Consider the following 22,842-nt stretch of genomic DNA (forward strand, 5'->3'; position numbering starts at 1 on the left):
CCAGTCTGTCTGGGTTACACCTTTCTTTCTGCCTCTGCCTTGCCTGGTGGTGCAGTGGCTTCCTCATGGGACCCCCACCGCCACCTGCATCTCCAGGGCCTTCTCTGCTGCCTCCGCCCACAGGTCTCTCTGTCCATGCTGCTTTTCTTTTCCTTCTTTCTTTCCTTTTTTTTTGTCTTTTGTCTTTTTAGGGCCTCACCTGCAGCATATGGAGGTTCCCAGGCTAGGGGTCTGTCTAATCGGAGCCACAGCTGCTGGCCCACACCACAGCCACAGCCACAGCCACATCTGATCCAAGTCGTGTCTGTGACCTACACCACAGCTCAGGGCAACGCCAGATCCTTAACCCACCGATTGAGGCCAGGGATGGGACCCTCAACCTCATGGTTTCCAGTCGGATGCATTTCCACTGCGCCTCGACGGGAGCTCCCCATGCTGCTTTTCTCCTTGAGACTTCTGCTTTTGCGATGCCCTTGGACTCCAGTCTCTGGCATTCAAGACCCCCCAGGACTTTCCGGGCTTATCATGTGTGCCCACCAGCTTGCTCCAGAGGCTGGGAGTGCTGTGCCCTTCTCGCGGGCGGAGTTCCTCACAAGCGATGTTTATGGGAGCAGGGGCTAAGTCCCCTCTAATTGCAGGCCCAAGACGGGCGCAGTGCGTGGGTGGTGACATGAACCTTGTCACCTTTGTTTTGACACAGAGCGTGGGCGCATCTCACACCGTCTCTGCTCAGTCTCCAGCTTCTCTTCCAGGGAAGGCGCCTCAGCGGGCAGCGTGTGTCCTTGTGTCCTCCTCCCTCCGGGGGCTTGGTGCCCGGCTCTCTGGTGTGCGTCCTCCGCCTCCACACCTGTCTGTCTTACCCAGCTGACATGCTGCCTCCAGTTTCCCTTCCCCGGCCCCTTGGCACCCACCGTGCTGCTTCCTGACTATGAATTTGACTATTCTGTTCTCATATAATATTGTCCTCTTGCGACTGGCTACTTTCTCTTAGCACAGTGTCCTCAAGATTCATTCATGCTGTAACCTTTGTCAGACTCTCCATCCTTTTTTTTGTCTTTTGTCTTTTTAGGGCTACACCCGCAGCATATGGAGGTACCCAGGCTAGGGATGCAATCAGAGGTGTAGCTGCTGGCCTACACCACAGCCCCAGCAACGCCAGATCCAAGCGTCTGCACCCTACACTACAGCTCATGGCAACACCGGATCCTAGTGCAAATATAACTGAGCAGGGCCAGGGGTAGAACCTGCATCCTCATGGATGCTAGTCAGATTCATTTCCGCTGAGCCACGATGGGAACTGGTGTTTTAAAAAGATTATTTTATTTTTTGGCCATGGTGCACAGTGGCTTGATGTGGGATCTCATTTCCCAGACCAGGGATTCAACCCAGGTCACAGCGGTGAAAGCACCAAGTCCTAACCACTAGACCACCAGGGAACTCCCTCTCCTCCCTTTTTAAGGCTGAATAATATTCCATTGTGTGAATGGACCATGTTTGGCTCTTCCATTCCTCCACTGATGGATACTTAGGTTGCTTCTACTTCTTGGCTATTGTGAATAATGCTGCTACATATATAGATGTATAAATATCTCTTTTTATTTTTTTGATTTTTAGGGCCACACTTTCAGCATGTGGAGGTGCCCAGGCTAGGGGTCAAGTTGGAGATGAAGCTGCCGGCCTACGCCACAGCCATAGCAACTCAGGATCCAAGCTGCATCTGCAACCTACACCACAGCTCACAGCAACGTTGGATCCTTAACCCACTGAGCAAGGCCAGGGATCGAACCTGTGTCCTCATAGATACTAGTCGGGTTTGTTTCCATTGAGCTATGACGGGACCTCCTACAAATATCTCTTTGACTCTGTTTTCATTTCTTTTGGGGTATGTACCCAGAAATAGGATACTAGCTGGATCATATGGTAATTCTATGTTTAATTTAAACTTCCTCAAGTCTAGCTAACCTATTTTTGTCCCCTTTCCCAACTTTTTTTTTTTTTTTTTTTTTTTACTTTGTTGCCTATTTTTGGGGAAGCAGACACGTTCAAAAAAAGACTTTCACAAGCTACCTCACCTAATAATAATTAGCAAGGAAAGTTGCTTGATCCAGGACCTAGAAGGCAGCTGTAGGCGGCCTGGTTTGGCATGCTAACTTCAGTCGTCTTGGGCCAGGTGGGACAGGACAGCGTTAACACCGGTGAGTTTTTCTGCAGGGGGGACCTGCGGTGCTGCACCGACACTGGCCCTGATCCTATTTTTCTTTTCTTTTTTTTTTTGGTCTTTTTGCCATTTCTCGGGCCGCTCCCGCAGCATATAGAGGTTCCCAGGCTAGGGGTCGAATCGGAGCTGTAGCCACCAGCCTACGCCAGAGCCACAGCAACGCGGGATCTGAGCTGCATCTGCGACCTACACCACAGCTCACGGCAACGCCAGATTGTTAACCCACTGAGCAAGGGCAGGGACCGAACCCGCAACCTCATGGTTCCTAGTCGGATTCGTTAACCACTGCGCCACGACGGGAACTCCCCCCCCCAATCCTATTTTAAGGGCACTTCCCCTGATAACTTACAGGAAGGTTTATAGAACAATCAGAGGGTGCGGAATTGTTCCCAGCCACTGTTTAAGAAAAAGATTTTTCCATCATGTGGAAAATACTGAACATTTCTCGCAAGAGCCGTTGGGTCAGAATGACATTTTTCTGCTTTGATGGATGTATACTCTTTTGGGAACGTTAAGAAGAACCCACTAAGGATTGCTGTATTTATTAGCACTGCATCGTGCTTTTGCATTCTGATTATTCGTGGCCTTTTTGTGGCCGGCTTGTCTTCTTGCTCAAGTTCACCTCCAGGGTGATATTAGCAGACATTCACAATGATTCGGTCATCCTGGCTAAAAATCCTAGAATCATTCTGGGGTCCAAGCTGTTGGCGGGAGGAGTGTGTTGTTTCTATCAGGCTGGAGGATCTCTGGACTCAGAAATGAGAATCACAGAGCAGGTGCCCACCCTCAGGAATGTGACACACGCGGGAGATGCCTGCAGGCAGCGCGGATGCCACATGGAGGCCTGGCTGTGACGCAGGGACAGTCTGGGCCTTGCATCTAACCGGTATAGTGTCTGCACATGTCGCAAAAGTGCTTATGCCAAAGTAGGCCACCCCACACCCCAGCTGCCTCGTCAGCGAGGCAGTAAGAGCCCTGGAACCCGGAGAGGAGCTGTTCTTTCAGAACCACACAGCAAACAGCCTCGGCACCCGCCTTGTGCACTGACGCTTTGGAGCGCATCGTTGGTCTGAGGGAAGGACACTGTGGAGAGCCACACAGGTGGTGACATGAGGGCCACCTGGCCGTGGTGGGCATCCCGAGCTGCTGGGGGACCGCGAAGAGTTCAGTGTGGAGCAGAGCTCTTCTCAGGAGTGTGGGCAGACCAGCTCCAGCTTGCTCCCGGGCCGGGATGGTGTGGTGGTTTCGGCTGTCCCCGGGAGGTCTGCAAGCATTGTGGCAAAGTGGGGACTCTCATTGCTGGTGACTCGTGTTGTAGTAGGTGTCATCCCTCCTCGGGTTCGCAAACCACGTGTTAGCCGGTTCCTCCCAAGTTCCTGTCACTTGCGTAATCCTCCAGAATGGAGGGCGCGTGCTTCTTGGCAGGGGACGAGACATGTTTTGGTCTGATAAGGAGCACAGCCGTGGTCTGGTCCTCAGCAGGGGAGGCGGGGAGAGCAGGGCCCTGGGCGGGGGCCTGATCTGATCTCAGGGATGTTGGCCAGGTGGTTTCCATAACCGCCTTGGCGCAGATGGAAGCGTTTGGTTAATGTCATCCGTTCCGTTGAAAGGACAGGACCGGGGTGGGGGGTGTCTGTGTTGGGAGGAGGTGCGCAGCTCTTTGGTGGACAGACTGCAGCCTGCCTTCCGGAAGCACTGCTGGGGCTTCAGCCGCTTGGGGCCTGGGTTTCCCTTCCCGCCCCGGGGGCAGAGCCCTGCCTGTGCAGGGGGGTCCGATTTTGCTGCGAGGTCCGGGTGGCCTCAGCTGTGTCTTTGTTTACGAGTCATTAGCCGCCTTGGAGGCTGGGGGGCCTTTGTGGAACCCTGACCCCAGTGAGGCTCACATTTCCACGGGACACGTGTCATCTCCAGACTCCGGGTTTCTGCGACGCCCGCGCTCCTGTGCTGGGATTGTCTGGCTGTGGGTTTGAGCGCGTGGGCTTCCAGAGCCTATCAGAATGGACAGATTGCTATTTCATTCAGAGTGGAGCTGTCTAAGAGTGGAGGAAGGCTTCGCTGGTGAGCGAGGGTGTCGACTGACACCCAGGCCGTCTCCACCACCCCAGGCCGTCTCCACCACGTGCCAGGCTCAGGAGACGAGGCCGAGGGTGAGGCACGCCCCACCCCGCCCTCCCCCAGGCTGTCAGGCTCTCCCTTCGGCCGCTTTGCGATTTCTTGACTGTAATTTCTCGTTCCAGAGTACGGTGTCTGTGAAAACTTGCGGAAGCTGGAGATCACGGGCGTGTCTTGTCGAGACGTCTATGCGAAGCGTAAGTTAATCTGTTACCATCCGCCGACCTTGTTCCAGAAGCAGGTACTCAGTGAGCCCGAAAAGTAATTCAGCCCACAGGTCATTCTCAGACACCCTCTTAAAGTCACTTTTGTCATTTTATTTATTTATTTATTTGTTTATTCTTTTTAGGGCTGCACCCATGGCATGTGGAGGTTCCCAGGCGAGGGATCAAGTTGCAGCTGTAGCTGCCGGCTTACACCACAGCCACAGCAACTGGGGATCCCAACTGCGTCTTTGACCTACACCGCAGCTCATGGCAACACTGGATCCTTAACCCACTGAGCGAGGCCAGGGATCGAACCCGCAACCTAATGTTTCCTAGTCAGATTCATTTCTGCTGCACCGTGACGAGAACTCCACATGTGTCATTTTAAAGACAGCACTGTTGGCAGTAGCAAGGAGAAGGTGGGGGGCTCTCTCTTCTCCATTTTCGGGTGAATCATGACCCTGATTTTGCTCCCATATGGATAAAGGTGACTTTTATGGGGCATCTGCCCTAGAAGCAGCTCTGGTGAGCCCTGGGGTACCCCGGCTCGAGGCCCTAGGCCCGCAGCCTGGATGGAGTGGGGATGGCAGTCGTGATTGCGACATGCAGCCCTGGCCTTCCGGGGCCCCTCCTCCCCGCCCACTCCAGCCTCAGCTGTCCTACAGGCGCAGTGGGGCCTGCCCTTTGCTTTCCAGAGTCGCCAGCAGCACTCCCTGTGTTCACAGCCCCTGACCCCTGTGTCATCCTGGCCGGCCTTTCCTCAGTGCCCTTTGTGTGAGGCTGCGAGGGCGTCTCTTGGCACTGACGTTGCCCGGGGCCCGGCAGGCAATTGTCCCCACCAGTGGAGTGTGGCCTGCGTGGCTGATACCCAAGGCTGAACGTTAAAGAATGGAGGGAGAAGGTCCGTGGTGACCCTTCTCTTTGGCCTAAAGTTGACTTGGTGACCTCTCTGAAAAGCACCTTAAATGTTCATTCTCAAACCAGCTTGGTAGATGTTGGTTTTCACATTCTTTTGAGCTTTGTACCAGTTCTGCTTTGAGCGCTGAGACCTGCGGGTGCTTCTGACTGAAACACTGTTATCATGGAAGCACCTGTGCTTCGGGGTGGAGGGGGCAGCGGGCAGCGGGCCGAGGGCCTCCTGGGGGCCAGGCTGCTGGGTGGGAGCCGGAGGCTCCTTCCAGAGTCGGGGCTTGCTAGTTGGTGTCACTGGCTGTGTTCCTTCCTTTCAGTGTCTTGTTGCTCTCAGAGTCGCACCTCCTCAGGTGTCCCGGCCCCTGGAATGGGTAAAGCCTGGACTTTCTCCGCAGCAGCCGGCCCTGCAGGGAGACAAGCCATGGCGAGCAGTCAGTCTCCGAGTCCGGGCTGATCCTCGTCCCATCCCATCAGCCGTCCTCCACACGGATCCCGTGGCCACTGGGAGGGACTGTTGGATTGGCCAGCGTTCCTGGCTTAGAATTTGCTTACGAGGGGGAGTCCTCCTGCCAGAGGCTCTGAGTTGTTGGAGCACCTTCCTCTGAGGTGCTCAGCTGCCCTGGGCGCGAAGGGCTCTCGGTGTTGGCGCTCAGCTGTGCCTTCCAGTGATTTCCTCCTCCCACCTCCTCTGAGCCCCCTGGGTCCCAGCCCCGCTTCTCCCCACTCGCTCGGGCCCTCACTGCCATCCTGCCCCCTGTGCTGCTCAGGCCTGCACTGCCATCCCGCCCCCACGCTGCTGGTTCTGGACCCCGGTGTGGGCTGGTCTGCTCACGGCCTCCTACTCCTCCTTCCCCATGCAAGGGACTTTGGTTTCTTCTCTGGCTTCTGCTCCACGTCTCACCACCCGAGAGGACATGTGTCTCCAGGGGGGAGCGGGTCTGGGGGCCCAAGTGGTCACGTCTCGGGAAAGTGTAACTCTTTCCTGTTTTCCCATCTCGGTGGCCAGAATGATGCCGGTTTGAATCCCAAGGCCCTGAGTTGCAGGGGCGGAAACCGGCTGTGCCTCTCCCCTCCCGCCCTCCGTTCTGGTGCCCCCGTTCTCGGCTCCAGTGTCCCCGGAAGCCCGCATCTCACCTGCCACAGTGTAGAGTCCAGGAGTCCACCCTCGCTACGGGCGGCTGTGTCAGTCAGAGCTGAACTCACCACCGTGAATGCTCAGAAAGGAAAGCTTTCCTGGCTTTTGGAGGGCCAGCTGTTTCTGTGTGGATCTGCTGTGGCAAGTTCTCACCACCCTACTGCTTTTCGAGTTTGTTAGGCCATTTCGTGGTATCATCGCAAAGCAACCTGATTTCTAAGAGTTGTAAGTGCTCAAGGTAGCATCCTGGCCGGAGGCAGGTGTTAGGAGTCGCCCCGGTCTGTGGCATCTGTCCTGTGGAGGGACGTCTGCGCACAGGTGGGCAGGAGGGGAGCAGGGAGAGAGGGAGAGGTCCAGGTTGGGGAGGCCAGGGGGCCGGGGAGCGGGGACAAGGGCCATGCAGGCCTGTCTAGGCAGAGGGGACATGGACAGGCAGAGGAGGACATCTGGAGATTTCCCAACCCCTTGAAAATGGTTGCAGAATCCACGGAGTAATTCATTTTACTTGTTATTTATCATCCAGAGTGTTTCATTTGCCCTGGTCAAAGTGAGCTTCAGTTTTCTTTATCACGGTGCAGCAACTGTGCTTTTGTGAGTTTGTTTTGAAGGCCTTATCTGGGAGAAGATCACCTTGCTTCTGGAATAGGTGTTGGAAGAAAGTCAACCCTAGTTCCTGCATAGGTGGTAGTCAGCAACCTGGATTCAGGAGAGAAGGGGTGCTGACTGCGTTAGGAGGCTGGCAATCACTGTTCTTTTTTTTTCTTCTGTCTTTTTAGGGCCACACTCGCAGCATATGGAGGTTCCCAGGCTAGGGGTTGAATCAGAGCTGTAGCTGCTGGCCTACACTACAGCCACAGCAATGCAGGATCTGAGCCGCGTCTGCGACCTACACCACAAGCTCACGGCAACGCCAGATTCTTAACCCATTGAGTGAGGCCAGGGATTGAACCCACGTCCTCATGGATGCTAGCCGGATTCGTTAACCACTGAGTCACGATGGGAACGCCCAAACGCTGTCCTTAATCACGACAAAGCACACATGTGCAGCAGACCAGAGAGAACCCTCAGGGTGCACTGGGCAAGCTGGGTCTCCTGGTGGAGCACAGCATTCTCTCCACACCCTGAATATCCATGTGCCACGACCTCTGCCCTCCACCTCGCTGAGCCCCAGTGATGGTGGCGAGTGATGGGAGCGAGGCCCGAGGGGTCCCTAGCTGGCCTCCTCGTGACTGCTGGTTGAGTCACTGATGGAGAGGGACGTCCATCATGTTCCCTTCGAGCCAGGCCTGCCCGCTTGGCAGGTGCTTCCCCCGAGGTTCTGGGGTGGAGGATCTGACGGATCGTGTGGTGTTGCTGAGAGAGAGGTGTTGAGTCCTGTGAAAACCTTTCCCACAGTCGCGAAGGCGGACCCATCTTTAGCCCTCTCCCTGCTGTGTCTGTTCAGGTATAAACCCTCGTGTGAAGTCAGGACGTTTCATGAAAATTCTTCCCGATTACGAGCACATGGAGTACAGAGATGTTTACACCTGCCGTACGTACCTCCCGCTGGCTTCCGCTTTTGTGGGCAAGCTCGGCTGAGAAGCTGCATGGACAGGGGTCCCACTCAAGGCGTGGGGGCGGCTTCGGTCCCGAGAGCGAGCTGACCTTGGCTGTTGCTGGTTTTCACTTTGCTGCAGCGCCCTCTGTGGCTCCTCGGTACTGGGGTGACTCCTGAGCCCTGGCCCCAGGGGAGCTGCACCAATGGCTGGCCGGGTTTCCACGGCAGCTTTGGGCCTCTGGGTTGTACACGCCTGGATCCCTGTGTTGATGTGCATTTTAGCATTTATCGCTTTTTGAGACAGGGCAGAAGCCTTAAAACCTTTTTATCCCAGGAAGAAATGTGACTGTCCATATCCAGGGTTTATTACTCACATGTTAATAGTATATGTCAATTTAAAAAGGCCACACCCACACACACACACACACACACACACACAGAGTTATGTGGAAACAGTTGATTCCTAGATCCTGACTCTTCCTTTGATTATTGGCAGCACTGAACTCCGGAAATTTTCCTAAGCCAGATTCCGTAGGTGATCCATGCTGTCTCTGTTTTTTTTTTTTTTTCCTTCTTTTTATGGGGGAGGCTTTTTCATACTCATGGCATATGGAGGTTTCCAGGCTTGGGGTCCAATTGGAGCTGTAGCCGCCGGCTTGCACCACAGCCACAGCCACGTGGATCCGAGCCTCACCTGCAACCTGCACCACAGCTCGTGGCAACGCCGGGTCCTTAACCCACTGGGCAAGGCCAGGGGTCGAACCTGGGTTCTCATGGATACCGGGTGGGTTTGTTAAAATCATCGCTGAGCCACGACAGGAGCGCCTGTCTCTGATCTTTACTGGGGTGAGCTGAGATGCCCTGAAAGCCGTTTGCTACATTTCTGGAGGTATGGGGACACTCCTGCTACTCTTACTCCAGCGCCTCCGGGGCTCTGTGTGTCAGCGGTGCCTGCATGGAGCAGACCCACTGCTGAGTCTTTCATGTGCAGTTTATGACAAAGCCTACTTGGCGCAGCAGGAATAGGGTCGTTGGTGGCATTTTTCTACCCCTGCCAGGCTCCAGACATGTAGCTGCCATGTGCTGGGAGGTGCCATTTTTCTCGGGGTGGGGTGGGGTCATCCTGGATCAGGATGGGGCTGCCCGGCTGTGGGCACAACTGCTTATAAACCCGGCAGGCTGAGGGTGGCCAGGGGGCTTGTCAGGAGTGTGGGAGCATTTGCTGCCAGTCCGGGGGTGGCTCTCGCTTAGAGGGGAAGGGGGTCAGGCCAGCCAGCTCCAAAGACCTGCTTTCTGTTCTTTTCCAAATGTTTTGTCATGGACTGACCCGCCCTCCCCGTGTGGCTGTCAGTGAGCCAAGGTGCCTCCAGGCCTGTGGGAGAGACGCTGACGCAGCGGGCATTTCTGAGAGCAGTGGATCCATGGCACTGGCTGTGCTGTCGGGAACCTGGTGGCGCTGGCTTTAGAGACAGACAAGCACTTAGAGGTTCATTATGTCATACAGCGGTCACAGGACTCTTCTGGAACAGCAGTCTGTCTGGAATTACACCATAGAGCTAGTATGGAATTCTGAGCCTTCTGTGGGGGTGGCTGGGGCCTAGGAAGTGCCTCGAGTTGTGTTGGGGCCTGAGGTTTTTTTTGCCCTCAGGGATTGGTCAGAAGCTTTCTGTAGCTGATGAGGACGAGTCATGAGTCCAGACTTTTCACCACTCTTCTCGGAGACCACGTCTAGAGCATCTGGACTCTTTAGCTGCATCTGTGAGGGTCCCCCCCATTGCTTGTAGCTGATGGCTGCATTGCAGATGTGTTTTGATGGTGAACTGCTGCCCCCCAGAGGTGTGCATGTGTGTGTAGTTACAGAATACAGTGGTCGTTGTAGAGCTTGGGAGGTCCAGAAAGCGTAGTGAATTAGCCAGCGGTCAGCATTGGTTGCCTTCGTGGACGTACGTACGTAAACGGTGGCTGGTTTGTCACCTCCGTGCCTCCCAGAACATCAGAGAAAAATTCGCTTGCATGAAAAAAAAGGTTTCCACTGAATTCGAAGCGCTGTATGCCCAGGTGTTCGGTGTTCCACGTCCTGTGTGTCCTCACCAAGGGCCGCTTGGAATGTGTCCTCTGGTGCTCACCACGGTCCAGAGGGATCTGCTGTGACAACTGGCTTGTGAGGTGCTTCGGACCTGCTGCTGTGCCTGTGCTCCCTCTAGTGCCTTCCTGGAGCTGTGGGGCCTTGTGTCTCCTGGTCTCCTCAAGTCCTTCAGCCACCTTCTTTGGAACCCGCAGTCCTGTGGCTCCGATTAGGTGCCCTGGTGTGTCGTGTGTTGCTTCCTGATGGTGTTTTTTTTGTTTTTTTGTTTTTTTTGTTTTGTCTTTTTGTCTTTTCTAGGGCTGCTCCCGTGGCATATGGAGGTTTCCAGGCTAGGGGTCCGATCGGAGCTATAGCTGCTGGTCTATACCACAGTCACAGCAACATCAGATCTGAGCCGCATCTGCAACCTACACCACAGCTTATGGCCACGCCGGATCCTCAACCCACTGAGCAAGGCCAGGGATCAAACCTTCAACCTCATGGTTCCGAGTTGGATTCGTTAACCACTGATCCACGACGGGAACTCCCTGATAGTCTTGATAATCCATGTGTCTAAGGCATCAGGAGTGTCATAGGGGTGTGTGTTGTCTTTATGAGGGTCTAACTCTGTCCTCGTGTGTGAATCCATGGTGGCTGGATAACTTTGTAGGAGTTCCCGTCGTGGCTCAGTGGTGTAGGTCGCAGACTTGGCTTGGATCCTGTGTTAACTGTGGCGGAGGCCAACAGCTGCAGCTCCGATCGGACCCCTAGCCTGGGACCCTCCATTCGCCCCGGGTGCGGCCCTAGAAAAGACAAAAGACCAAAACAAAAAAAAAGAAAACCTTTGTATACCTGTAGGGCTCTGGGTTTTGATGTTCAAGCCTAGGATTCTGGCAGTGCTCCAGATTGCTGCAGCAGGTATGGGGGATCTGGTGGCGTTGCCCAGCCCAGGTAGGGAGCTGGGCGGGTCACTTCTGACCCTCAGGTTCAGATGACCGGAAACAGTCTGACAGGAAGGCAACTCCTCCTCCCCCCGCCAAGTCCCTTGTGCCAGGTGGAGCCACATAGCGGGATGGTTACTGAGGAAGGAAGGAGTCCATTGGTGAGAATCAAACAGGAGGCCGCCCCTGGAGAGGGTGGCTGTGCGTCTGAGAGGGCAGGGACCTTCCGCTGGTCACCTGACTGAATTCCTACGTATCGTGGGATGTTTCTCCTGATTTTGTTCTGTGTATTGATTTTGAATCCTTCACCTTTACAGAATTCAGTTATTTCATAGTTTTTGGTGGTGTCTTTAGGATTTTCTGTATATAGTATTATGCTGTCTATATATAGTGACAGTTTTACTTCTTCCTTTTCAATTAGGATACTTTTAACTTTTAATTCTTTTTTTTTTTTTTTTTTTTAGGGCTGCACCCATGGCATATGGAAGTTCCCAGGCTAGGGCACTAACTGGAGCTGGAGCTGCCCACCTCTATCTACCACAACCACAGCATTGCGGGGTCTGAGCTGCGTCAGCGACCTGCACCACAGCTCACGGCCGCACTGGATCCTTAACCCACTGAGTGAGGGCAGGGATCAAACCTGCATCCTCATGGATACTAGTCGGGTTTGTTTCCACTGCGCCATGGCGGGAGCTCCGGTTTGCTGATGTTTTGTTGAGGATGTTTGCATCTATGTTCATTAGGGATATTGGCCTGTAATTTTTTTTGGCTTTTTGCTATTTATTGGGGCGCTCCCACGGCATATGGAGGTTCCCAGGCTAGGGGTCGAATCGGAGCTGTAGCTGCCAGCCTACACCAGAGCCACAGCAACGCGGGATCCGAGCCATGTCTGCGACCTACACCACAGCTCATGGCAACGCCAGATCCTTAACCCACCAAGCAAGGCCAGGGATCAAACCCGCAACCTCATGGTTCCTAGTCGGATTCGTTAACCACTGCACCACGACAGGAACTCCATGGCCTGTAATTTTTTTTTTCACGGTATCGTTGCCTGGATTTGGTATCAGGGTACTGCTGGCCTCATAGAATGAGTTTGGACGTGTTCCCTCCTCTGATTTTATTCTAATTACTGAAAGCATCTTAGCAAGTGGCAAGACACTTTTAGTTGCATTTATGATTTTTTTTGCACAACAGTGATGTGTAGGACCAGCCACCACCCTGAAATCTCAATTATGCAGCAACGGATGTGATGATTCAAGAAAGGTGTGTGGCCTTGCTGGGGTGGTGCGCCGACTCTCCTAAGTGTGGTGGGCAGCAGCAGCTGCTTGTGGGACAGCAGGGGAGCGGCTGCCCAGTCTCAACTCCTGCTGTGTGAGGAGAGTCGGATCTTTTGGGATGGGTGGTGCCCAGCGTGTAGGAGTTTCCCGCTGATGAGGATGGAGTGTTTTCTCTTGAGCTGAGCGGTCCCTTAGCCGTCTGGGATTATTGTTCCCGTTTTGGGGGCTGGGATGGCTTTCTGAACACAAGCCCAGCGACCTTGGGGATCAGTGTGTGTGGAAGTCTCTGACCTGGAGCTCATTCTGGGCCCAAGTCCGGCTTCGTGGGGCTGAGAGCAGGAGTGCTTTCATTATTCCTGCCGAGTTACGGTGTGGTTCCCTGGTGTCCACTTTCCTTGCCCCTGACCTGGAACGCCTGTCTGCTGTGGCCTCCTAAGACCTGCCCTGACGGGGCTGACACAGTCTCCGGTCCCAAGCCGGCTGCCTGCCCCCACCAGTGTCATCGTGACTTAATCCCACTGACTCTCCCTACTGTGGTCCATGGTGGTTTGGAGACAGCCTAGGGAGAGCCTCTGGAGGCGGGATCTTCCTCCAGGCGAGGCGCCCCACGTGGGGTGGGCGCCTGGGCCAGGTGGTGCTGCAGGTTCTGGCCTAACCCGCAGGCCCTTCATCTGCCCAAGGTAGGACAGGGCGCAGGGCAGAGGGGGTGTGAGGGAAGCGCCTGAGCTCATACAGCTCCTTCCGTCTGCACAGCGATGCCTTAAAGCTGGCCTCCCCAGCAGGCCCCGGGCACGGAAGGTCACCTGCTCCTGTGCGACTCAGGTGGACACCTTCCCTCTGAGAACCTGGGCTTCTCGAGGTTTTCAGGTCACCTCTGCCCAGCTCAGTTCTGGGGACAGTGTCACTTTTTATATTTTTTTAAATTTTTGCTTTTTAGGGGCCACTCCTGTGCCATATGGAGGTTCCCAGGCTAGGGGTCGAATCGGAGCTACAGCTGCCGGCCTATACCCCAGCCACAGCAACGCAGGATCTGAGCCACGTCTGCGACCTACAGCTCATGGCAACGCTGGATCCTTAACCCACTGAGTGAGGCCAGGAATTGAACCTGCAACCTCATGGTTCCTGGTCATATTTGTTTCCATTGTGCCACAATGGGAGCTCCAGGTGTCGCTTTTTAAAGACTACATTGTAGAACGCAGGTGTTGCGTGGAGTGGGGCAATCGCCTGCACCTGGCTCGGCGCTCGCCGTGCACCTGATGGTGTTGGTCTCTGACTTGCCCTCTGTTTGTCCTGGGTGGTCCTGGGGCGTGTGAGCCAGAGTCGTGTCGTGGGAGTGAGAGGGGCCCACCCTAGTCCTCTGTGCACGGGGCTTGAGGCTCAGGGACACAGCCGCTCTGAGCAGACGCGGGAGGCTGAACTTTTACTTCAAAGAAATGCTGCTTTTTTTCCCTTTCTACTGCTTTTTTTCTTTTTGCCTTTCTGTAAAGAGATGCTGCTTTTAAAACAAAACAGAGAGCTCCCTTTTGAAATTGCCACGTCTGTGGCATCTTTGAGCAGTCTTTCTGGGAGCCTTAAGCTCAGAGTGACTGATCTTGAACTAGGCAGTGCCGGCGGTCGAATTGGGAGATGAGAGGGTGGAGACAAGGGGAGAGGGCCATGCTGTAGGGGCCATTTTTTCCCTCCCATATTTTATCATGAAATTTTACAAACATACAGAAAAGTAGAAAGAATTGTTCAGTGGCCTCCCTTTACCAGCACCTGACTCCATAGTGCCTTGCCTTGCTCCTCTTCACTCTACACGCTGGCCGTGCGTCCATCCTGTCTTATGATGCATGTCAAGGGGAGTGGCAGCTTTCAGTCTCTGATCCTTAAACACCTGAGCGTGTGTTGCACTAGCTGGAGTTCAGTATTTTTTTTTTTTTTTCTTTTTTGCTTTTTAGGGCTGCACCTGCGGCATATGGAGGTTCCCAAGCTGGGGTCGAATGAGAGCTGCAGCTGCCGGCCTACACCACAGCCACAGCAACGTGCAATCCAAGCCTTGTCTGCAAGCTATACCACAGCTTCCAGCAATGCTGCATCCTTAACCCACTGAGCGGGGCCGGGGATCAAACCTGCGTCCTCATGGTTCCTAGTTGGGTTCATTAACCACTGAGCCATGATGGCAACTCCTGAGTTGAGTATTTGTGGTTCCTGATGCTGCTTATTATTGCTTGTTTAACAAACATCCCATCAGGGTACGGCCATAAAATAACTGCTGTTTTAATGTGTGTATGACTTTAAACCGATTCAGAAGGCTGTGGGATGAATGGCAGGTGCCCTGCCCCGACAGTCAGGGCTTATTTAGAGAGGCGTGTCCTCAGGCCGAAACCTCGGGGAACATTTGTCATTTTCCTGCCAGCCTTCCTCATGCTCTGCCGGCCTGAGGTGGTTCTGGCCTCACTTTCCTGTTCCCTGTGCCCCAGACCAAGTGGTGGCCAGAGAGCTACTCTCTGGGCTTAGGTCCCTCTGCCCCTGTCACTTGGTCTTCTTTCCTGCGGCCTGGTGTGATGGTGTGGCTCCAGCCCTGGGACACCGTCCACGGCTCCCCCCGCCTGTTAGCGAGGATCTCAGACACAGAACAAGTTTATTATGAAGAATTGGCTTGCGCAGCTGTGGCAGCTACGTCCCAGGACCTCCAGGCAGCGGGCTGGAAACCTAGTGGGGCCAGTGTTGTAGCTTCAGTCCCAGGAAGAGCCTGTGTTTCACTTTGAGTCCAAAGACTGGGAAAGACCAATGTTTTAGCTCACAGCTGTCAGGCAGGAACGTTCCCCTGTATGCATTGTAGCCTGAGCCCCTTCTGTCCTGTTCAGGAAGAGCCCAGATTAGTTAGGGTTCAAAGTTAGAGACGACTGATGTCCCAGCTTGCAGCCAGGCAGGGGCCCCCCTCCTCGTTGTGGGTCATCTGCCCTCCTCTGCTCAGGCCTTCAACTGATGGGACAAGGCCCACCACACTAGGGAGGGCAGTCTTCTTTCTCTGCCCACAGATTTAAACTCTCATCCAGAAACACACACACACACACAAAAGGTGTTCCCGTCTGGCTCAGTGGTTAATGAATCCAACTAGGAACCATGAGGTTGCGGGTTCGATCCCTGGCCTTACTCATGGGTTAAGGATCCCGTGTTGCCGTGAGCTGTGGTGTAGGTCGCAGACGCAGCTCGGATCCCATGTTGCTGTGGCTCTGGTGTAGGCCAGCGGCTACATCTCCGATTCAACCCCTAGCCTGGGAAGCTCCGTATGCCGCGGGAGCAGCTCAAGAAATGACAAAAAAAAAAAAAAAAAAAAAAAAAAGAAAAAAAAAAGGCAGAAACACAGACATACCAGAATAATGTTTGACCAAGAACGTGTGGGCCTCCCATGGCCAAGTCCCGTTGATACATAAAATTAACTACCAGAGACTGGCTGCAGAGAGACCCCAAACCCTGCCGCTGGCAGGCAGGGCCTTGGGTGAGCCTGCTGTTGTCTGGGCAGTTTGCTCACTCTTTCGCTTGTTCGCTTGTTCACTCTGATACTCATGCAGAGGAGGTGGACGTGCAGGGCTGTCCCCACGGCCTTTGCCGTGCTGGCCTTTGCGGTGCAGTGGGACCTCAGGTGGGCACTGGGGCGTGCCCCGGTCTCCGTTGCTTTGGTGAATGTGCATGCACTGCTTTTGAAAACCAGAGGAATAGCTTTTGTTTTCTAAAAGAAGGTTGACCCCACGTAAATCTTGTCCCATAGCCCATGACACTTTGGACTGTGCCTCGGTCTAAGAGTCCCACGTGTCATTAGTCGTGTAGACGGACACTCACTCCACGTCCTTCGAGGCAGCAGGTCCTTGTCGTGGGCGCTGGTACCTAGAGGCTGGGTGTCACGATGACCTAGTTTTCCGTTTCATTATGCTTTGTGTGTGTGTGCGTGGCTGCGCCTGGGGCATGCAGAAGTTTGGGGGCCAGGGACTGAACCTGCACCACAGCAGCGACCCCGCAGACCACTAACCCACTGGGCCACCAGGGAACTCCCGTGTCGCCTTTTAAAGATGTCTGTCCTCAGAGTTCTTTAGAAACCTGTCGGATTTGCTTGGACCCACGCTTGCTTCAAGGCCCCGTGACAGGCCTTTGGCGTGGTTTCCTCACGAGGCCCCGCTCACGCCACCCCTCCGTTGTTTGTTCTGAAGTGAAGCCGGGCCGGCTCTCAGCGTGGCCCTGTCCCCTCTCTTCCTGCAGTGCTTCATCGCTACAGACACATCCTGGGACTGTGGCAGCCGGACATCGGGCCGTACGGAGGACTGCTGAACGTGGTGGTGAGTCCGAGCGCCTCGCCTGGAGTCCCGCGCGGTTGGGGCCCTGCCCTCCTGCCAGGGTGCAGGCCAGTGGCTCCCGTGTGGCTGAGTAGTCACAGGGACTTCTCAGCCAGGTGTTGTCTCCAAATGAGCAGAGATCCCTGTTAAGTAGCTCCTGGCTGCGGCCACATCCGCCAACTTGGAGGTGATGGTGGTGGAGTGCCAGTTGCCATGAGAGCATCTTCCCTTGCCCGGGCCCAGCCTCCTGGACACTGAGGGCCGTCGGCTTTCATTCCCCAGGACACTCGTTTGGGCCTCTGCGCTAGCTCCTCACCCTAAATCAGGGGTCTGCAGGCTGAAAGGAAAGGAGGCTGCATGGGGCCTTTGGGGCCTGGCTCTGGGACCGCTTGGCATAGGCCTGGTGTCTTGGCAGGTGCCTGTCTCTGCAGGTGCACCCAGCTGGGACTGCCACAGGCCCCTTGTGGTGTCCCAGTGCATGCCGAGCACTTGCTCTGTGGCAGATGCTGCCCGGCGCCCAGAGATGCTCTCGGGCTGTGGCATCGGCTGGTCACCAGGCATTTGCAGCCTTGGGAGCAGGCAGGGCTGGCTCTGGGGTTTCCTTTATTCACATAATGCTGGGGCCAGGCCAGGGTCCTCGTTGGCTGGTGAAACAGGCAAGTACATGCTTTCTGGGACCCTGGGTCCCTCCAGGACCTTAGAGCAACTCCCCACACACCACTCACAGCAAATGGGTGGGTTAGAACAGCGGGATGTACCCTCCCCGCCTGGAGTCTATGGTTGTGGTGTTTCGGGGCCAGGCTCCCTCCATGGGCTGCAGGGGAGGGTCCTTCCTGCTCCTTCCAGCTCCTGGGGCTCTAGGCTCCCTGGGCTGCAGCTGTGTCCCTCCAGCCTCTGCCTCTGATGTCACGGAGCTTTTTCTTCTCCTCCGTGTATCTGGGCCCCTCTCTGCCTGGGTAGAGGTGACTGCACCTGGGCCCACCTGGGTCTTCTGACTCCCCTGCACGTCTTTTCTGCCACATGGTCATGAGGTTTGCAGGGTCGAGCGATTAGTGCGTGGGCCCCTTGGGCCTTTATGCAGCTGACCGTGCTTCCGAGGAGGAAAAGGTGCCTTTATCGGGGGAGAGGGGGCCACCAGCACCTGACCAGATGGTCCACATTAGCTCTCTAGCTAACCCGGTTTAGGTGGTCCATGTTAACGAACCAGCAGAAGGACGCTGACCTCAGGCCCCTCCTGCTGGGATCGGAAGGACACAGCCTCACTTCTGTGGAGCTCCTGCCAAAAAACACACAACCTGAATTTAATCTTGAGCCGCTCTTCCCGTAAACTCACCCTTGGGGCCGGCCAAGGTCACTGCTCTCCACCGTCATCCCCGCCTGGCCTGTGCCTCCTTTTCAGGCTGGCTCCCTGAGGTCTTCGGGCAGCATTTTAACTTCACCTCATGCAGTCTTTATAGCTGGTCTCAGCAGGAGGGGCCGTTTGATAGAAACTCCTTGGTCTTAGCCAGGAGGAAAGTCTTCGGGTTTTAATTTTTATATGCTTCCTGGTCACTTGCCTGGCTTATTTTGAAAAGTAGCTGTTCAGGTTTTGGCCCCTTTGAAAAACTCAGGTCTGACTTTTCTTGGGCTTAACTGGCAGCAGCATCTGGCAGGATGCAGCCCCTGCTGGTGCTCTTGTGGTGCCTGCGGTGCCTCTGGAGCAGAAACTGGACCCGGGTGGGACTGTTATGGTTGCTGAGCTCTGGGGAGGTGGCTGACCTTGGATGTTGCCCAGCTGGTGGTGCAGGGAAACAAAGTCAGGTGCCCTTTGGGCAGTGCTGGTGTCCTGATTCTGCTTTCCTGCCATTATGCACGTGCTCAGCAGGCCAGAGGCCGGATCCAGGGGACCAGCCCGCAGCTTGTGTGTAGCACATGGGTCTGCCTTGTGGGGCTGGTGGGGCCTCCGGACAGCCTTGGTGTGGGCTCCTTTGAGCCTGGTTTGCATGGGCCACCGGCTGACTGTGGTTACTGTTACTCCGTGTTTTGCTCACCAGGTGGGGCTTGGGGCAGGGATAGATATTCCTTCATATTCTTTTTTTTTTTTTTTTTTCTTTTTAGGACCGCACCCGAGGCATATGGGAGTTCCCAGGCTAGGGATCCAATGGGAGCTGTAGCTGCTGGCCTACACTACAGCCACACAGGACCCGAGCCATGTCCACGACCAATACCGCAGCTCACTGCAGTGCCAGATCCTTAACCCACTGAGCGAGGCCAGGGATCAAACCCGCAGCCTCGTGGATGCTAGTCGGGTTCGTGAACTGCTGAGCCACGAAGGGAACTCCCAGTTCCCTCATATTCTTTATGGTTTGGTGGAAACATCCATTAAGAAACTCGCTTTGCATTTATTCTGTTTAATGTCACTGGGGAAGCCTCGCTTTTAGGACCATCCCACAGGGACAGGCCAGACAGCTGTCAGCGTGGGCAGGTTCTTTCATTCGGGGAGGGTGATAATTGTTTTTCTTACTGGCAGTTTTGTTTTGTTTTGTTTTGTTTTAAGGCTTCTGAAAGCAGGGGATAATTCGGGGAAAATGGAACCCTGGCAGGACAGTGCCACGTGGCTCTTGTCTCAGACAGTTAGCTACAGAAGCCACTAAGTTCTCTCCCCCTCTGTCACTAGAGCAGAAGCTGTGGATCCAAGCTCCCCTGGGAAGGTGGGACCAACTGCAGGGGGTCTCAAGGGGGCCTGCAGAGGCGCCCCGGGAATGGGCCGGCGTTTGCTGAGTGCCAGTGGCCGGGGCTGCTCCCTCCACTTCCCATTCACCACTCTTCCCACTTGCTGGTTTGAACACACACGAGAGTAGCAGGAATGACGACACAAGGCCTGAAGACAGGTGCCTTCCAGATCCGGCAGGCGGCCAGTGGGCCAGACGCACACGTTTGTCTCTGCCCTTGGCCTTTTCAGTATTTCAAAGCAAGTCCCAGGCCCGTGTCATTTCATGCCTGTGCTTCATTGTGTATCATCTCTAAAGACGGGTGTGTTCCTGCAAAGCCACCCAGGCGCGGTCCTTGGGGCATCTCAGCACGGGCGGGAATTCTTGAATTGCCCGAGTCCCAGGCCGTGCTGAGGCTCCCCGACTGTCTCGGACCTGCCTTGGAAGCTGGCTTGTTGGCGTCAGGGTCTCGAGCAGGCCCCTGTGCGGCGCCGTTTCGTTTGCTTCATGAATACCGCCTGTCAAAAGCCGCACCCCGTTTTTCCTGGGGTCAGTTGTCCCATTGGGTGTTGCTCTTTCAAGATCATTCCTGCTTCTTCCTTGTGTCTTTTAGCTTGTTCCTGCAACCCTACCTCTGCTTCAGAGCTGGAAGTTCTCTCTAAAAGAGATTGGGTGCAGGTCTAACCACTGCATTTTCTTTGTTTCGCTTTTCTTTTTACTGCCACGCCTGCAGCATACAGAAGTTCCCAGGCTAGGGGATGAATTGGAGCCGCAGCTGCCGGCCTACACCACAGCCACAGCAACACTAAATCCTCAACCCGCTGAGCGAGGCCAAGGATTGCGCCCGCATCCTCAGGGACACTGTGTTGGGTTCTTAACCTGCTGAGCCACAACAGGAACTTCAAACCACTGTATTTTCTTTTTTTTTTTTTTTTGTCTTTTTGCTATTTATTGGGCCGCTCCCGCGGCATATGGAGTTTCCCAGGCTAGGGGTCGAATCGGAGCTGTAGCCACCGGCCTACGCCAGAGCCACAGCAACACGGGATCCGAGCCGCGTCTGCAACCCACACCACGGCTCACGGCAACGCCGGAACCTTGACCCACTGAGCAAGGGCAGGGATCGAACCCGCAACCTCATGGTTCCTAGTCAGATTCGTTAACCACTGCGCCACGACAGGAACTCCAAACCACTGTATTTTCTATTAAAAAGTTGATTTTTTCGGCTTTATTAAGGTATAAATGACAAAACTATAAAATATATTCAGTGTATGTGGTGGAAGGAGTTTCCCTGTCCAGTTAACCAAGCAGCCATCACTTCATTTTTATCCGTTTTGGAGGGTTGGGGAAAACCCTGAGTTCCGTTTCTTGGCAGAGTTCCATGGTGGAGTACAGTCTCAGCAACTTTAGTCACCGTGTGTCCGCTTGGCTGAGCGAGCGACGTGTGGTTAACGCGTGCTGGCCCTGCGGCGCTGCGTGGGGCCGCGGGTGGTCCTCGCGGTGAGCTGGGGCCGGGGGCGCTCTGCCTCAGCCCCACCCCCGTGTGAACCTGCTCGCAGGTGGACGGCTTTTTCATCATTGGCTGGATGTACCTGCCGCCCCACGACCCCCACGTGGATGACCCGATGCGGTTCAAGCCCTTGTTTAGGATCCACCTGATGGAGAGGAAGTCGGCCACGGTGGAGTGCATGTACGGCCACAGGGGACCCCACAATGGTCACATCCAGGTGAGCCCACGCGGGTGGGGGTGGGGCCCTGCTGCGGGCTGTTTGTGCCGCTGTTGCTCCGGGAGCCTCCCGGATTCTGCCTCCACTCAGAACCATTTGTTCTTCTGTGCTCGACTCCTCTTCCTTTGCTCCTCTCAGCAAGGGTGTCAGCTTGGGATGAGTTTCGCTGTCCTGGCCGACGGCCACGTGAGAGCCAGCGTGTTATCTGCCTCACTAGGAAAGTGCCAGCCCCTTTGTGCTGCTCTAGGGCACCCCCTGGGAAGAGCGAGGCCTGTCCAGGAAGGAAGCGTGCTCAGGGGGTTCTGAGCCCATTCCTGGACTGGCCCCCAGCGGGGCTCCTTGGGCCCCCGTAGATGAGAGGGTGCTTTGAGGTGGGAGGGGCTGGTGGTGCTGCCTGCTTGGTGGGGGCCCCAGGCTGACCTGTCACCCTTTCTCCTTGTCATGGGCGCTCAAGATCGTGAAGAAGGACGAGTTCTCCACCAAGTGCAACCAGACAGACCACCACCGAATGTCCGGCGGGAGGCAGGAGGTGAGGCTGAACCCTGCCGTCCCATGGGGGAGACATGAGGGCGGGCGGTTTGACGGGGCCAGCGCACCTCCAGCGAGAGGCACGTCCTGGAGCTTGTTCTCATGTTGGGGACATGTCTGCCAAGCCCAGGTCCCGACTCCTTGCCGCCCGGGACACATGGACTGAGTCCTCTGTCACCCCTTTTTTATTTTTTGTCTTTTTGTCTTTTTGCCTTTTTCTAGAGCTGCACCCACGGCATATTCGGCTAGGGGTCTAATCGGAGCTGCAGCCACTGGCCTACGCCAGAGCCACAGCAGTGCAGGATCTGAGCCACATCTGCAACCGACACCACAGCTCACGGCAATGCTGGATCCTTAACCCACTGAGCAAGGCCAGGGTTCGATCCCGCAACCTCTTGGTTCCTTCGGATTCGTTAACCAGTGAGCCATGATGGGAACTCCTTCTGTCACCCCTTTGACAAGCTCTGTGGGCTGTGGGGTCTCTTGATGTTGAGTTGCAGGGAGAGCTGGAGGCTCTCTGCTCGGGAACCCCATGGCAGAGGTTCCTGGATCACAGGCACACGGTGCGTGAAGGGTTTCTTTTCTGCATGAGTAATTCTGTATCACAGCACCATTTCAAAAGATTGCTAAGGAAAAACCCGGACTGTTAAATGTTAAACCCAGGATGCTCTCGCAGCTCATGTCCATTTGTTGGGGGTGCACCTCTGTTTCTGAGTCTGAGACAACGCAGGCCTCAGGTGCACCCGAGCTGCTCGGAGTCCCTGGAGCGAAACGAGGCCGCGTTTCCTCAGATGTGCAACATGTGAGGATGACGGAACGCCAGGCTTTCTTCGCTTGTCACGCCGTCATCCGCAGTTTCACACACAGCCATGTGCCCCTGTAGTTTGTGTGTCAGTGCAACATGTCAACAGCACTTTTCCAAGAATAGACACTCCTCAGCTGTTGAGACCTTAGAAAAGCCAGACAGTGGATTTCTAGAAGTACATCCTCTGGGATCAGGAAAAGCCCCCTTGAGCCAACTTCCATGTGAAAGTCATAACAAGAGAGTTGTGGCTCAGCCGTAACGAACCTGACCAGTGACATGAGGTTGCGGGTTCGATCCCTGGTCTCGCTCAGTGGGTTAAGGATCCAGTGTTGCCATGAGCTGTGGTGTAGGTCGCAGAGGTGGCGCACATCCTGCATTG

At 55.1% G+C, this 22,842-nt stretch overlaps 1 protein-coding gene across 4 annotated transcripts in view; it reads left to right on the forward strand.

The window, feature by feature from the left end:
- Positions 1-22,842, forward strand: part of FBXO31 (F-box protein 31) — a 44,191-nt gene that overhangs the window by 8,333 nt on the left and 13,016 nt on the right. For 2 of the 4 annotated variants that reach the window (XM_021093683.2, XM_021093687.2), the window contains exons 2-6: positions 4,456-4,527; positions 8,028-8,114; positions 16,643-16,719; positions 20,963-21,130; positions 21,585-21,659. In XM_021093683.2, coding sequence (XP_020949342.1) covers positions 4,456-4,527; positions 8,028-8,114; positions 16,643-16,719; positions 20,963-21,130; positions 21,585-21,659 — 479 coding nt within the window. The remainder of the gene's footprint in view (positions 1-4,455; positions 4,528-8,027; positions 8,115-16,642; positions 16,720-20,962; positions 21,131-21,584; positions 21,660-22,842) is intronic. The other 2 variants (XM_021093684.2, XM_021093693.2) reach the window with 1 other exon arrangement.

Source organism: Sus scrofa, chromosome 6, assembly GCF_054392235.1.
Source record: "Sus scrofa isolate SSC_HxYL_T2T_F1_AM1 chromosome 6, Sscrofa_HxYL_maternal_Yorkshire_Landrace_v2.0, whole genome shotgun sequence".
NCBI lineage: Eukaryota > Metazoa > Chordata > Mammalia > Artiodactyla > Suidae > Sus > Sus scrofa.